The 16,144-nt window shown below is 44.3% G+C and overlaps 6 protein-coding genes across 6 annotated transcripts; 2 read left to right on the forward strand and 4 right to left on the reverse strand.

Moving 5' to 3' along the window:
* Positions 1–1,839: 1,839 nt before the first annotated feature.
* BYT42DRAFT_569480 (uncharacterized protein) lies at positions 1,840–4,473 on the reverse strand. The gene is made up of 6 exons (XM_051568294.1): positions 4,088–4,473; positions 3,289–3,966; positions 2,740–3,184; positions 2,477–2,682; positions 2,295–2,394; positions 1,840–2,213 (listed from the first exon to the last, which is right to left on the reverse strand). The coding sequence occupies exons 1-6, from the start codon at positions 4,269–4,271 to the stop codon at positions 2,186–2,188; spliced, it is 1,641 nt and encodes a 546-aa protein (XP_051423989.1). The 5' UTR covers positions 4,272–4,473; the 3' UTR covers positions 1,840–2,185.
* A 1,961-nt stretch (positions 4,474–6,434) lies between these two features.
* On the reverse strand, positions 6,435–8,002 carry BYT42DRAFT_496200 (uncharacterized protein; the record flags this gene model as incomplete). Its single annotated transcript, XM_051564409.1, has 5 exons — positions 6,435–6,569; positions 6,658–7,038; positions 7,099–7,203; positions 7,285–7,530; positions 7,604–8,002. 5 exons carry the CDS (start codon positions 8,000–8,002, stop codon positions 6,435–6,437), a joined length of 1,266 nt encoding a protein of 421 aa, XP_051423990.1.
* Positions 7,860–9,564, reverse strand: BYT42DRAFT_334708 (uncharacterized protein). The gene is made up of 5 exons (XM_051563094.1): positions 9,162–9,564; positions 9,046–9,096; positions 8,943–8,991; positions 8,443–8,877; positions 7,860–8,374 (listed from the first exon to the last, which is right to left on the reverse strand). Exons 1-5 carry the CDS (start codon positions 9,453–9,455, stop codon positions 8,268–8,270), a joined length of 936 nt encoding a protein of 311 aa, XP_051423991.1. The 5' UTR covers positions 9,456–9,564; the 3' UTR covers positions 7,860–8,267.
* A 48-nt stretch (positions 9,565–9,612) lies between these two features.
* BYT42DRAFT_545960 (nuclear pore complex subunit Nro1-domain-containing protein) lies at positions 9,613–11,053 on the reverse strand (the record flags this gene model as incomplete). The annotated part of the gene is made up of 5 exons (XM_051565847.1): positions 9,613–9,872; positions 9,943–10,068; positions 10,184–10,403; positions 10,477–10,781; positions 10,846–11,053. 5 exons carry the CDS (start codon positions 11,051–11,053, stop codon positions 9,613–9,615), a joined length of 1,119 nt encoding a protein of 372 aa, XP_051423992.1.
* A 316-nt stretch (positions 11,054–11,369) lies between these two features.
* On the forward strand, positions 11,370–12,750 carry BYT42DRAFT_569491 (biotin-protein ligase). The gene has a single exon (XM_051568295.1). The coding sequence runs from the start codon at positions 11,570–11,572 to the stop codon at positions 12,410–12,412; it is 843 nt and encodes a 280-aa protein (XP_051423993.1). The 5' UTR covers positions 11,370–11,569; the 3' UTR covers positions 12,413–12,750.
* A 101-nt stretch (positions 12,751–12,851) lies between these two features.
* Positions 12,852–14,011, forward strand: BYT42DRAFT_569492 (RlpA-like double-psi beta-barrel-protein domain-containing protein-containing protein). Its single transcript, XM_051568296.1, has 4 exons — positions 12,852–13,389; positions 13,486–13,550; positions 13,614–13,724; positions 13,788–14,011. Exons 1-4 carry the CDS (start codon positions 12,966–12,968, stop codon positions 13,890–13,892), a joined length of 705 nt encoding a protein of 234 aa, XP_051423994.1. The 5' UTR covers positions 12,852–12,965; the 3' UTR covers positions 13,893–14,011.
* Positions 14,012–16,144: the final 2,133 nt, after the last annotated feature.

A 16,144-nucleotide genomic window follows, 5' to 3' on the forward strand; every position in this document is an offset into this window, starting at 1 on the left:
GAAGAAAAGTTGAAATCAGCGGACTTGGCAACCAAAGCCAATGTAAGTAGCTGATGTTGTCCGCTTTCACGACGGTAGTGGTTGTTAAACAAACTATAGGTGGGTGAAAAAGAAAAGGAAATTGCGGATCTGAACAACAAGCTGGAAGCGGCCATGACGCAGGTAAGAAGCTGGGGGAAAAAAGCGGATTCTATCTGTTGTTTTTTGCTCACACGATTTCTGTTCCTAGGCCAAGCGCAACGGACAATTTGCGCAAGTCTACAAGAAAAAATTCAGTGAAATTCAGGATAAGCTGACGGCTGTGGAACAAGAGCAGGCGAAAGCGGATGAAGCTAAAAAGAAAGCGGAAGAAGAAAAATCCAAAGCAGAAGAAGCGTTGGAAAAACGCATGGGTGAATATGAGTTGTTAGAGGTACGGATAGGCAAAAGGGAGATTGGTTTGTTGATGATATTTACACGGTTATCGTTTTGTATGAAAATAGAAAAAGGTGAACGACTATTTCAACAAAGCCAAACAAGGCGTAAGTTACTTTTTTATTGCAGGATATCATCGCTCGGTGACGCTGTTTGCAGGCACTTACTCGGTATGCTTTTTAGGCTCAAGCGCTGGCACTTGCCAAGAAGCGGGAAACCGAAGCCCAGGAGCTGACTACTAAACTGAACACAACGACAGCAGCGATGGAGGAACTCAATAAGAAATTCGAAGCGCTCACAGCGGCTTCAAAGGGATACCAAGATCAGCTTGAAGAAAAGGAGCAAAAGATATCGGCATTAACGTCAACCAATACCAAACTCAAGCTTATCGCTACAAAGCAGAAAGCCCATCTTGCTGCACTAATGAACCGTAATGCTGGCACTTCCTCCGAAACCCCACCGGCTGGCAAACTCGCAGAAGTCAAAAAATCCGTTGACACACAGGAACCCGTTGAAGTGAAGGAACCCGTTGAGGTGAAGGAACCCGTTGAAGTGAAGGAGCCTGTAGAAACGACGGAGCCTTTGGAAATAAAGGAACCCACAGAAGTGAAGGAACCAGTCGAAGTCAAGGAACCCATGGAAGTGCAGGAACCGGTTGAAGTCAAGGAACCCGTGGAAGTAAAGGTGCCGGTCGAAGTCAAGGAAACAATCATAGTGGACACACCTGTCAAAGTGAGTGAAGCTATGCAGCAGCCGGACCCCATGCAGGTGGATCCACCGCAAGAAGACAAACCGATGACCGAAGCCATGGAAGTTTCAACATCAACAGGAATACAAACATCGACAGTCGTTGAAAGCGAAGATCATCCAATGACTCCGGTATCCACATCAGTCACACCATCAACCACGGGCGAACCAGCGCTCGTCACTACTACTCACGAAGAGGCTGTGCATATAACCGAAGAATCCTCTGATATTCACGCCAATACAGACGAAAAGTTATCCTTTGTCTCGCCAACTGACGCGAAAATGCATATCCCTGACGAGACCCCAGCTGCGCGACAGGTATTCAATGGGGACGACAAACCGTCAGATGCGGTGTCCAGCGAAAATAGCGGGGGAGAAACTTCCGACCAGGCGCAATAGAGAGCCACTTTAGTGGCCTGACGTAACCTTGTATAAAAATATAGCAAACCGTATGTGCAGATGGAAACTGGAGAAAAATGATTGCAGGAAACATACACTGTTGTCCTTTGTAACAATAATAACAAAATGTCAAATAAAAAACACGCCTATTCGCAAAAGAACACATGCGAAGAGAATAAGCTGACGTTATACCACAAGTTGCCCGTGCATTGATGCAATATCATGCTTTGTAATCATTGCTGCCATTTTCATATAACGAACCACTTGGAGATAGGGCATCTTTTGGAGTAAATTTTATTACGACGTACTATTTTATGGAAACATGCACAACATCAGGATTATCCAAAATGAAAATAACCGCAAGGGTAAACTGAAGAATGAATAGTAGGAGAAATAAAAAAGAAGATGTTAAATAGTAAAAAGAAGAAAACGGCGTAAGGACTAAATTATGAAGGGAGGATCACCAAAAATTCATTGAATGTTTCCACATCCGATGAAAGGACAAGAAGAAGGAGAACAAAGAAGGGGTATCACAATACAGAAGCATGAATCGGTGGTTTTGGTCTGCAAAAATATGTGCGTTTGTTGTTGGTTATTTTTTTTTTCGATGCTCTTGGCGTTTTCGTTAATATTGTAATCCATAGTTAGTACCACTAATCGATCCATACAAAGGGACAGACAAAGTTGGTTTACGGTGAGATTAATGGGAGTATAACAGATACAAGTGAACTCACGTTCTGTCACGACTCAACATGGCCAGTTCCCGACGTAGGCTATTGATCTCGTTTTCCATTTCAAAATCTCGTCGTTTCAAGAGAGAGATGTATTCCACAGCTGTCATTCAAAAAAATGTAAGATTTAATACCAAACAATGATCATCCGCAAAAAAATATCCACATCTGTTGTTTTTGGTTACCTTTGGTAAGGATTTCCCATTTACTTGTCTTCAGATTTTTTTCCACCGGTAAAGAATCCCGTAATTCATCAAATAACTCCTTCATTTCCTTGCGTCTCTTGCGTTCGGCCAACTTATGGCTTACACGGAGTTCGGGGCTGCGAGAATAAGGGGTATCGGATTTGCGGACCACTTTCTCTTCTTCTCGGAAACCGTAACCATCACCACTATCACAGACTTGGTGAAAACCCGTACTATTTTGCAACCTGCCAAGACTACCATACACTTCATTTGCATACACCGGATCGCGGTGATCACTCATATGGCGTGCGGAGGCGGCGGCGGCAGTGGCCGTAGACGGGAGATGATGATGAGGATGAACTTCGCCATTGGGGCTGCGCGTGGTGACGACAGGCATGGATGCACGACGAGCAATCACTGGGTTATCCATCTCTTCGGCCAAAATGGATCGACGACGCAACATATTGCCAGCGTAAGGATGACCCGAATGTCGTTGTGAGGAGGAATGTGGGTAGTGGTATTCATTGCCATTGGAAGCTGTGTATCGCACAGCATGACGAGGGTATCTGGCATTTTCGGTAGGTTTGGCGGACACGGTGGATGGCGGTTCATGTCCCGTCGCCACGGCCGGCACCAGTGGTGGACTGGAAGGTGCAGAGTATGGTCCGTGCGTCGGTGATTCATGGATGGTCGCAGGAAATCGAAAAGCTGTCAAGACAATGCATTCATATCATTTATTTTAACACGGGATATCTCACCAAAGAGAGATAATAAGGGGATGTTGGGGATTTTCCCCAGATCGTCCAACTTACCACGTTGATGCTTCCCATAATTTGATCCTCGACCGCTGGGTAAGGCGTGAGGATAGGAAGGCTCGGCTGTAGCGATGGAATGACGGCGGTGAAAAGGGTCGTAGGCATTGCCTCCACTCAGTGATGCCTGTTGCGGAAGCGAATCTCTGCGGGATGAGAAGTAATTCGTCGGCGGTTCCAACTCGTGATTGTAACGGGACGATCCGTGCTTAGCATACGATGAAGGGGATGGCGATCGGGAGGAGAGGTCATAATCCAGGGCTACCGAACCTCGTCGGCTCGGATTCGTAGAGGTCGGTAGGGGGAGGTTACTCATCTCGGTAATAGACGGTCGACGGTAATCCGGAGTAGAGTGTAAACTAGGATCGGCGACGGATCCTCGTCGTGAAAAGGATTCATAAAAGGGTTGAGAATTGGGTTCCAAGGGGGACAATGTGCGTGCAACTGTAGCGGGCTCCTGTTTCGGCGAGACCACGGTCGGACTATGCAGTGATCGGTAGTGCATGGCTGAAGAGGATGAGACACTCATATCTGACATGCGATGACGCAGGTACTCGTCCGATGCTGCTTGTTGCGGTGTTACAGTATGATGAGCCGACGAAACCGTGTGAGGATGAGGTACAGGGGAATACGAAGGCATGTTCGAGATGGAAGGTAAATGGGGTTTCGACAAGGCTTCTGAATAACAAGAAAAAGAAAAAAGAGTCAAAGTGAGTACAATGCATTTCGTTCATTGAAACATTCACTGTTACTATGGAAAAAACAGATAGCGCCCTCCGTGGGGTGTAACTTGACGTACCTTGACCGGTGAAGGAGGTTTCCGCAGTGTCATAGGGTTCATCAAGGACCATTTTATCCATGTCTTTGTCTTCTGTTAATCCTGGCTTCTCCATTCTGTCCATTGGTTGATGAGCGGACGATAGTAACAAGTCTCGAGCCGGGGGCAATAAATAACTAGTATCTTCGGAACGTAGAGTTGCCATGGTCCCGGAATAAGTGACAAAAATGATGGTATAGAATAAACAAACAAAACCGAATCAATGGCTGCAGCAGGTAGACCAAAATCTTTCAATAAGAAGAAGAAAAAAGACAAATTGATAGAAAGATGAGAGACTAAGGATAGGATCGATGAAGGGCAACTGGCTTTGGAAAAACAAGAAAGAAAAAAAAAAAAGAAAATACAACACAAACACAGCAGACGGGAAAAGAAAAAATGTGACCCAAAAAGCCCAAATCACGGCATTTTTCACCCTGCGACCAATCGTTGACGGACCACGAGGTATTGATTATGCAAAGTGAAAAAAAGTGTAATTTGCAGGCTTTGTGTGTGGACAGCCATGGCTTTCCCCTTTTTTTCTTTTGGTGTGCACCGCTCCTTTCATCCATTGCTGTTTCTATTTCCCTCTTTTCTCATCTCCACACTGTCGCCCCTTCACAAGGAAGAAGGAAGCACGCGCTGAATGGACGTGAACATGTAACTTTCCGTGAATGGGTGTTTACAGAATCCTACAGGGGAAACCGAAAAAAAGGAACGATGTATAGGATCATATTACCTTTACACAACTATCTCATTTTTTTTTCTCCTGTTCATATTGCTCCCTCTTTTCTTATTTTCTATTTGCAACTCGATTGTTTTTCTCGGTTGAATGTAAACTATATATTAGTTTAAAAATTATTTCCTCTATTGAATGAGGTTATGAAAAAGATAAAAAGTCAGCAAAAACTTTATTTTATCTATTCTCGGAAACCGTGTGTTGCTTGCCAATATAGTGTCAACGCGTAGGCCTTTCATAGGGAGTCAGTCAAATGGTTTCGCTCCTCTTGGGGGGGGGGTTGCTGTGTTTGTTACTTCTTCAAATTACATCCGTATCTCACTCATCCCTGTGTTGTTTCCCTTCATTGCCTATAGAAACGGCTCGGTTACCATCCTTTTGGCCTGCTTTGTTCCTTTTCTTTTCCCTAATTATGAATAATTTTAAATGGGGAAAAAAAGAGGAGACGGATGATCGATGCTGTCACATGATAATTTCATTCCAAAGCCATGACGATAAATCAGACAAGGTTCACTCATGGATCTCGTTGATACTACACGACAATCATTCCAATCTCAGCCATTGCGCAGCCAATCTGGAAAAGTGTCTTTTTTTTCAATTTCTCATGCGGCTATTGCATCTCGGTCAAAACTTAATCTATTATTCTTTTGGGTATCCAAATGTCAAAAAACCTCCCCCCCTGAATCTAAAACGACGTGGGTTTATGCAATGACTGTGATCAAGCATGCAGCACAGCCTATAAACAACGACTTGGATGATGCATAAAAGTGCCATGCAGCAGCGATATTTTTTTCTATAATTATTTTTTTTTAGTTTCGGATGATCCAGCGTGGCTGGTGAGAAAGCATAAAAACAAAGGGGCCAGTTGGCAATAGACGATCCGTTGATGAAAAAGGGCAAGAGCAAAAAAAAAAAAAAAAAAAAAAAAAAAGAGAGAGCGGATCGCAAGTGGAGAACCGCATACAGTACCCGCAGTACGGTCTATGCAGTTGTGATTGGCTGGGTGGATCACCATGTTGAAGGAGTGACACAGACATGTCAATAAGCGTGAGAGATTGATATGCAAGGCAGAACAAAGGAGACATCAAAAATCCCATCCTTGGACTATTGCCCATTTCCCTTTATTTTCTGTTTCCGCGAATGTCCCATGATACCATGGTAAGAAATTGAACGCCATGGCAATTTTCTTGATGTTGTATTTTGACAGGCCACTGTTGCATGCAAGACGACTGGTTTTCAATGATCATATCATATGGACACAAGCCCACTTCCTGTGCATATATTATACCACATGGTTGCTGCATAATACTATAAATCTTTTTAATCTTTCTATCCCCTGCTCTCTTTCTTCGCCTAAAATACGCTTTTTCCTGGAATTGCAAAACAACAAGAGTAATTGGACTGAAAAAAGATATCGCGATCGTTTCTGTCATTGATGGCTAATATTAGTCTCCTCTGAGTGCTCCTTCCATGGCTATACTCTTGGCTTTCTCAAGTCTCCTTTCCTGCACTCCATGCTTCAAGGTTCACTTTTTGTTTTTTCACCTCCTACAGTTTTGCTTTTTTATTTTGTTTGTTACGCAGGACCTAGTTTTACCACAACTCGCACTTCTTGGCAGGATTCATAGCTGTTCCAACCGGACATTGAAACACATTAGCGAAATGTTTGGAATTCTGCACAGCGCCATTGACACGCCATTTGGGTGGAGAATGCTCGTCGGTGAGCGCCTATATCACATATATCATCATTAGCAGTCATATGACAGAATTCATCATACGCCATGTAAAGGGCTAAAAAAAAGAAGACGGGTCTTACGCTTTGCACAGCTTGTTCTTTGGTTGATTTACTGCACCAAATGCGACCGAAATTAACAAAGAACAACTGTTCAGGAGTCAAGTTGTCCAATCCGGGCAAACGTGCATTGTTATATTTTTTGCTTTGACGGTCGCTGTCATAACGTTGCTTCCATGCCAAGTAAGCTTCACCCAAGCCTCCGTTATCAGCCAAATTTTCGCCCAGAGTGAGTTTGCCGTTGACATGCACCACTCTTCCGTTGTTGCCTTCCACAGTGAAATTCGAGTATTGATCAACGAAACATTGCGCTTTTTCATCAAATGATTTCGATGTTTCATTCGTCCACCACTGCACCAAACGTCCCTCGGCATCGTAATGGCGACCAGAATTATCGAAACCGTGCTACGCATACGTGATCCGTTAATCATTATTTCTTATCACTGCCAGTCTTTTCCCATTTACCGTAAGTTCATGGCCCACCACGACACCAATACCACCATAGTTGAGGTAATCCGGATATTCATTGCCAAAGAAAGGATTTTGCAAAATACCAGCCGGGAAGACAATCTGTGAAGGAAAAAAAAAATTAGTCCATCGATATCATGAGTGATTGGCATAGCTATCATGAGTATGTATGGCGATAGTTACCTCATTGAACACTGGGTTGTAGTAAGCATTCACCTCTTGAGGATTCATGAGCCATTTGGACTTGTTTGGGGGTTTGCCTACTTGACGCCATTGCTCCACTATATCCCATGTTCGGCTCTTGAGATAGTTTTTGAAATAGCTGTCCGGCTCCATTCTGAGCTCAGAGTAGTAATCAGAGAGCGAGACGGGCGACATGACATCAGGATAAGCCGAAGGGAAACCCACTTTGAGCATGAGATTATCGACCTAGTGAATTTGGCATGGTTGCCTGTGAGTCAAACTCGGCCGACATTGAGATTGGGGTGATTTTCACATCTACCTTTTCCTCCGCTCGAGCACGGGTCACATTATCGATCCAGGTCAATTCAGGTAATCGGTCCACAAATACTTCTTCAATCGATTGCACAAACTCGTCTGCTCGTTTCTTTGAACTGCCACTGAATTTGTCTAATACATAGTAACGGCCTGCCATGAATCCAAGCGAAGCATTGACTTCGTCCAGACAAATCTCCCATCGTGGTTTGGTCACCTTGGCATTGGTACCGCGCAATTTGGCAGTTAAACGTTGAACGGGCTTGCGGATATCTTCGGCTAAGGCATCGGAATAAGATCGAATCAATCGCCACATAAAGTAGGCTTGAACCGTCCGGGTAGTGGACGCATCCAAAAGCTCGGTATGCAGTTTTTCAATATATTCGGGCGATGAGACAATCAACATGTCCACGTGAGGCGCAGTGGACGGGAGTAATTCCGATATCATCAAACCCCAGTCAAGAGTGGGTGCCAGTTTATGCAGCTGAGACAAAGAGCGAGGATTGTAGGTAGCATCGGGATCCATCAACTCTTCCGGACGCGCACTGATATTGGCCAAGCGTTTTTCAAAGTCCACCACCAATCTTGCAGTGGTGTTAGCGCTCCATCGGTTCCAGCCAAACTCATTGTTGGTCGCGCCAAAGACAGCATCCATGGTATCTGCCACAGTTTCAAACAAGGTCTGAACAATGTCCTCCTCCTGATAGTATTCCTTTGAAGGCAAAGTCAAACCAGATTGATACAACTGCAAAGCGGTTTTCTCTGGGTTTCTGGGATCCTGTTTTTAAATTGGGTGATAGATTAGCATGATGAGCTTTTTGCGTATCAATCGCACGGCTTGATGACTTACCGCGTCAATCATAATTTCAAACAAGGCGCCCACATTGTGCTTGAAGAGGAAACTCATGGCTTGGGTGAGGGTTTGAGTGTTTTCTGTGGCCTTTGGCATGGTGTCGGCATTGACGGCTGCAAAATCCGAAGGATACAAACGGCGGAGTTCTCTCAACAGGGGAAGCAAGGGCTCCGCTCCACGTGCATCGATAGCTTGCTCGTCCATGCAGGAATCATACAACGCCTTGACTTTGTTGAAATTCTGCTTATCGACTAGTTTCTCCGGGTCAGGCAAACCGCCCGTTGAACCATGCGTGCGTTCATAAAATTCTTGGAAGTCATGAGTGAGGATACCGTGCAACACTTCTTTGTTGTCTGTAGCCAGTTGAGCAAAAGAACTGATAGATGGTTTGGCTTCCGGGATATCATGCGTCTTGATCCAATTGTTGCCTATTAAAGAAGGTGACCTCATTCTGTGAGCATCATTTTTTTTCCGCAAGAGTTTCAGGGCTTACAAGTATAAGCGTAAAAGTCTTCGCAAGGATCCACCGTCATGTCGATATCCTAGTGACGCTAGTGAATCACCATGCCAATTCCATCTTAAGACAACCAACTTACTTTCAGAATTTGCGAAGCAGTCAACACACATTGAGGCGTGGAGCAAAGAGGCTATTGAACAATCACTGGTTTAGTATTCTCATCACTCAATGGCCATGACGGGTGGGAAGGCTTGCCTCGGTAATATTCTCACGAGGTTTATCGGGTGGTGAAGTTGGCTCTGGGGCAGGGACCTTATCATGCTCATCGTAGACGCGTCTGGCATATAAACCGGCAAACACACACAGGAGAATAAAGAATGCAACGGTCAAGGCGAATAGCACCTTTTCCAGAAAGGTAAATCTTCCCGAACGCACTCTTGATGGTGCCGCATACGTTGGTTGTGGATGTTCAGTTGACTCGATAGGATGCGAGCTGGTGCCCTCCTCACCCCGTTCAGTGGCGAGAAGTGGTTCTCTTTCGTCGCTCATCGTAATGAAAGACGCAAGAGAGTATGGGGAAACAAGGAGAGATTGATAAAAAAAAACCAGAAAGAGAAGCAATGACGAAACCAGCTTTTTTTTTTTATTGGGCCCCTGATTCTTTTCATCGACGTGAGAATCCGGACTTGTTTGCAATTATCTCTTTTTAAGAGGACTCGGACTCCCAATCTTCCAAAAAGCTTGCCAAGCCCTCAGGCAAAGTATATTCTAATGAAGCCTTTTGGGCCACTTCTTGAGCCGCCTTGATGTATTCCACAGCTTGTTTGTACAGCGTATTTTGTTGTTCTTCTTCCAATACCAAGTTTGCTTCGTTGAGCGTAGCTTCAGCAAGATCGGCGTATACGTAGGGTGTAAGCTGATCGGTCTTTTCAAGCGCATCATGTGCCTTTTGGAAATATTGTTTGCCTACGCATTACGCAATGTGAGTCTCTCATTATGGGCTTTCGTTTACCATTGCCATAAAACATGAACTTACTAGCAACAATGGCATCATAGGCCTTTTGTTCTTCCTCCGTCAATTGGAGCTTAGGATCGGTACCCTCAGTATCCTCCACTTGGTCCAACCAATAGTTGGCCAATGAAAGTTTGCACAGACCCAGTTCTGTCCATGCACGGGCATTTCCCTCTTCCTCTGGATTGGATGTCACCGGTTAACTGGACTTGGTCTTGTTTGTCTTCGCTAACCTCCCCTCCCCAATTAAGCTTATTTTATTTACCTTTGACCACGGTTTCCAAAAGACTCTCCGACCACAGTCTGAATTTATCGCGAGCGGACAATCCAGAATACAAATCACCGTGGTTTTGAACGATCGCTGCCAAGTCTACCTTTACATTGGCAGGGTAGTCGCATGCCGGCAAAGCCTCATCCAAGGTTGACAAGGCACGCACCGCAAGATCAGGAATCTCTGCAAGATCTTCCGATACGGAGCTAGCCGCCTGGATATGGGAATCAATGCATGAATAAAAAATGAACCCATTCCATAGATGTCGTAAAACAAACCCTAGTTACCTTGGCAATCCAGATTTTGGCCAAAGCCACCTTGATTTTATTCATTGCAGCGGCGTTCTGTTTCTTGGCCTCCTCGTCAAGGGCTTCGTAATTCTCTAAACCTTTCTCCAAGCGTTCCTCTGCGGCTTCCAGATAAGGCTCAAATTCCTCGTCCTCAGTGAAACGGCCCAAGTCATATAGGGCCGATCCGTAGGTCAAATAGAATAAAAGTGGCAAAGCTTCCTCGGAAGCCCAGTTGCGTAAAATACGATCCGATTCATGGACCGTGCCACGCAATAAAGAGAGGGCTGCCGAAGGATCCTTATCTACACCCACTGTCAGATTTGCCAACCTCTTTTGCAACAGCTTTTTGCACACGAAAATTTTTACCAAACTTTTCGACAGCGCTTTCATACAATGCGGCAGCTTCACCAATCTCGTCGCCTTCTTCGACGACTTTGTCTAACACGACGGTTTGTGCTCCTTCGGGAATGTCTTTCTCGGTCAATTCCGTGGGTTCGTCCACCTTGGTCTTTTTCGCAGCCTTTTGAGCCGCGCTGCTCTTCAAGCCTCTAGGTCTCTTCTTTTCAGCTGCCATGACAATGAACGTCGCGATGTATAACTAAGATAAACTTTTTTTTTTCTTTTTTTCTTTTCTTGAATTGGGCGGCGCGCAGAACTCCGACGGCTGCTTTGAGCTGTGGCCAAGTTTCAAGTCACAACTGTGACTTGCGAATTTAGATGAGGCAACGCCTTCAAAAAAGCTGTCGTGTACGGACGTCACGCATAATCCCGCATGGAAATACGTCTCATTGTGGTTCTAAAATAATTCGGTGGTATAGTAACTTTTTGAGAACTTTTGATAAAGGGCGGAAGAAGATCAATGCTGCATGCAATGGGAAAAAAAAATACAACTCCTCCACATGGCCAGTGGTGCTATGTGACTGTTAATAAAGGTGCATTAAGGTTTTTGTTGGATGATCCCCCATTGTTCGTCTGACCGCCCGGCGCAAGGTTCCTATTTCAGCGATCCATCGGTTTTCCGCTCCGTTCCATGCTCTTCTATTTTCTTTAATAGTTTACAGTCTATTTTTCTATTGAACGAGAATTCTCAATGTTGGTGACCGATGCATGTTCCTTGTCGGATGACGGCCGATATATTCTAGTATACAGTGGACCAGGGACCTCGCCCAACTCGGTGCACCATATTTTTGCCACCATCAAGACCATGTTCGGCCAAACGTACAATATCCGATCAGTGGACGCTCGATTGCTGCGATTGGAATCTTGGGAAAAGTACTGTGCGATGCTGGTCATGCCAGGTGGCCGAGATTTACCCTATTGCGAAGAACTCGACGGCAAAGCGAACGACAGAATTCGTCACTATGTGGAACAAGGCGGTCGTTACTTAGGTATCTGTGCGGGTGCTTATTATGGATGTGCGACCATCGAATTCGAAAAAGGTCGACCGTATATGGAAGTATGTGGCAGCCGTGAGCTGGGTTTTTTCCCCGGTCTGTCTCGAGGAAGTATGTTTCCTGGGTTTGTCTACAACACTGAACATGGAGCTCGAGCGGTGGAGATGCAAATTTGTGAGGAAGCCTTCCGTGGTAACCAAATGGACCCTGCTGACCTTCCAGAAACCGTAACTACGTACTACAATGGAGGAGGCTATTTTGCTCACGCGGATCGGTACGAGGGCGTGGACATTTTAGCACGGTTTATGGACCGTGGTATTTGCACAGACGAAACATCGTGTCCAGCTGCGGCCATCTATTGTCAAAGAGGCTTTGGCCATGTTGTCCTCATCTCCACTCATCCGGAATACAGTATACTGTCCATCGACGGAAGATTGCTTCCAACCATGTTTACAACCACCGAAGATCGTCTCATGTATGAAGCAAAGCGGAAATCCTTCCTTCAAGCCGTCTTTCAAAAGATGAATCTGTACCCATAACTCACCCACATCCTACAATTTCAGCCCTCATACTTGGCCGTTTTAACCGATCCTCAATATTATATACCGATAGAATGAGATATTTATTGGTTGCTGGTCCACCAATACCGTTCTTGTTCTCCATTTTTCCTCGGTTCATTTAGCGTAAATAAATCACTGTTGTTTGATACCATAACAACCATTGAGCCACATCATATGACTCTCAGTTAAAATCTATCTCCACCTATGCAGCACCGGATCTACAGCACAACTTGCCTCCTTGTTAGCAAGCAGAGATTGGATGAATTGATCATTTGGTGATAAAAATGCTCAAACAAGGAAAGATGAGGAGAAAAATCAGAGATATCAGTTATCAGATCGACCATGGCTAGATTGCAGACATTTTTGAATGACAGCAACCATAAACATTTGTACGACATTGGCCATTCAGCACGGGTGACACGATCATCAAATCCTTTTTATTACCTTTGCACCAAGGAGTAAATCGTACATAATAAGCGCAGGCGCTTGAGAAAAAGAAACAACAATAGGAGAGACTACCTCCTTTTATACCATGGCTCACACAGATACGGAAAATGGCCCCCCTCTAAATGACACGCCGGCTCCACAACCTAGTAGAGCGAGCACCTTCATTGACGCAAGCATTGCAGACATGCGTACCAGCAACCCTCGATTAAGCTCATTCCTACCACCGGCAAAACACGATTCACCACTGCGCTATTATCCTCCACCTACCATATGGACCCGTTTCGCTGAACAATATCGGTATGGTCGGTGGATCCTCTTAGGATTGGGAATGCTCGGCGTCTTTACCGTCATGTTCATTGTGCTGGGCACACTCGGCATTCTAAAGAACCGAACTTACCGCGCAAAGCTTGGGTTTGGTTCCGTCGGTAAAACAAAGTATGAAGGTGACAGTTGGGGTTCAGCAACACCTAATTTTGATATGGGTGGGAAAGGTGATGGAACATATTACGGTAAGCATTCGTTTTCAGAGCACTAATTTCTTCGATAAAAAGAAAAATTGAATCACTGCTGACGATGAATTCTGAATGCTTATCTTATTGCTATAGATCCTGGGGTTGGGTTAACTGCATGTGGCGGATTATTTACAGCTCAGGAAATGGTGGTAGCTCTAGTACGTGATATAGCTTCCTTCTCGCGTGGACATATGGGTTAACCCATGCACTTTTTATTATAGAATAAGATCGATTATGGTCAGTATGTTAACCCCAACGACAGTCCTGTGTGTGGACAATGCATTATTGTCACGGGCCCTTTGGGTAGCGCCAAAGCAACCATTCAGGATCAGGTACATTCTAGGTTTTATCAATGATGTCTTTGACAGTGGATTGATTGACGCTTTATGATCTAGTGTCCGGGTTGTGGACGAGGATCTCTCGATTTATCTCCAGCCGTATTTGGTGAAGTGGGTGACTTTACAGAAGGCCGCATTCCTGTCTCCTGGAAAGCTTGCTAAACCATACTGCAAGCAATTTATTTATCTTTACCATATATTTATCTCCTTATGTTCAGTAAGAGTATAATAATAATGATTATCCTATTTATAAAAGTGTCTGCATCTATACATCTCCCTACAAACAAACAAGGATTTTGATGGCCAAATCATGAGGTTGCTTCGATAACATGGAATTATGTGTTTTTTAGTATTGCCGTATGCACAAGAATGGTTGATAAGCATGCAGGACACAAACGGGTCCCATTGAAAAAGTCAATGTTTTCCCAGCAAGGGCTTTGCTTCGATCTGCAGCAATTATTGAGCGTTTGATGGAAGATAACTCGGTGGTCTTTATAATAAAATTTTCATATTTTGGCGGTATTCTGAGATCACCAATGCGTCGAAAGCGGATGTGCAGCGAGTTAACAAAGCTTGTCGGGCAAGAAGCAATTATTATTAAGACCCCGAGCACTTTTCGAAATTCGAACCTTCACCGTAGGTAGGCGGGAAAATGTATCCTTAACCGCATATTGATTTGAATTGTTCAGAGTCGTTACTATGTTATCAATCGATGGGTTATCACTCTTTTTAACCGACGATGAGAAAGTATTGGGGCTTCCAAAGCTTGATGAGGTTATTGTTCCGAATAACGGATTTCCGATGTGGCAAATGATGTTGCCCGCTGAAAAACTTTGGTTTGAAATTCATATCGAAATAAAGGTGCAGCGCTTGCTAATGCTCGTTGTTATACAACCAGGGAGTTCTATGGCAACTGTGGTGTCATCTGATGGTTTTGATGTTGATTTTTTTCGATTGGAGTTGCGAGCTACTATTTCTGCAACTGTATAAACAAGTGAAAGCGATTGAATCTTTCTCCCACATTGTTTAATGTTCAGGGAGTCAAATACAATATACGATCTCTACAGAACAATCCAGCAAGCTCGCACTAGCAACGGATTTGTCAATATCAAACGGTGGATGATAATATGTTTCCGAACTTCGACTTTGATAGACAAGTGACATGAAGCGCTGCAATTTGTGATAGCATGATGCTGGTGTTAAAATATAGGTGATGCTATTGAGAAATGATGTAGATGCGGTATATTCAGTATTTTCTCGGCTGGAGAGAGGTCGTTAGTGAACACCCCCTGCGAGAGTAAATTCCTCGAAACTTCGTTCGTCTTCCTCATAAAATGCTGTTCCAGCAAATCTATAGACCATAATATCTCAGATATGGTAATGGCTAAATCTCAACGAACATCTGAAAAAAGTCAAGAGACAAGGTGTGACGTCCTCGCACACGGTTGCTCCAAGAGCAAACCGAGACAGGAAACCAGGAATTTCTCGGTTTCCGGAAGCACAGATCAACGATAAGAGAATTCTATCGCGCGGTGCAACATTTGCTTCGGAAATTGCCGTAGATTTAGGTAAACAACGCGGACCGTAATACACCATTAATCAGCCAGTAGAAAACGTTTTGTCTCACGATATCCTCAATAAAGATGATCTCATTTCCTTCCACCCATCCAGGATACTATATGCATGCTACACGAATGATAACATTACTATCCAATACAGGTCTTGAGAAATATTCCTAAAATGAGGATGTCTTGTCTTCTATCATTCGCGATCAAAAATAAAGAAAGGTGGGGTTGATGACCGGTTCACATGCGGAAAAACGGGATTGTCGCGTCATGTTGCGGAGTGAAGGAATTACAAACTTATTTTGATGCAGTCGTTGTCGTCGCACGGCAATATTGTCTCATGAATCGGTTTTCCAACCTGTAAAATACAATTGCATCGCTCAAAAAGCCATTGCGTAAGCGATAAGAGGACTTTTTTTTCATAGAACCAGTGTCACACTGTGAGAAGCAATGGCACGCAATAGCCTAATTTTCTCTGCGGGAATGACGCATGGTTAATACCAGGATCACAGCGTCTGAATACAGATCATAACGCTAACCAACAGTAACCACATGATGACATTTCTAAACCTTTCGGTTAGACTATCATATTGGGTTTTACAGATCAAAAAGACTACAAGTAGAAAATGCAGAAGACCATCAAATGAACCATTCTATAAGAATGATGTTGGCCGACGTATCCTTGAATCTAAAAATAACTCCATCATATTTCAGCAGAAGCCACGAATGCCTACCTAATCTGTTACGGTGGTTAAAAGACACACGACCTGGGGTCTGGAACAAAGCGAAAACGGCAAGAGGGACTCAATCACATCCCTGATTCTGATTGGCTTTCCCTTGGTCCCAGTT

This window comes from Radiomyces spectabilis, assembly GCF_025331425.1.
Source record: "Radiomyces spectabilis strain NRRL 2753 chromosome Unknown BYT42scaffold_6, whole genome shotgun sequence".
Taxonomy (NCBI): Eukaryota; Fungi; Mucoromycota; class Mucoromycetes; order Mucorales; family Radiomycetaceae; genus Radiomyces; species Radiomyces spectabilis.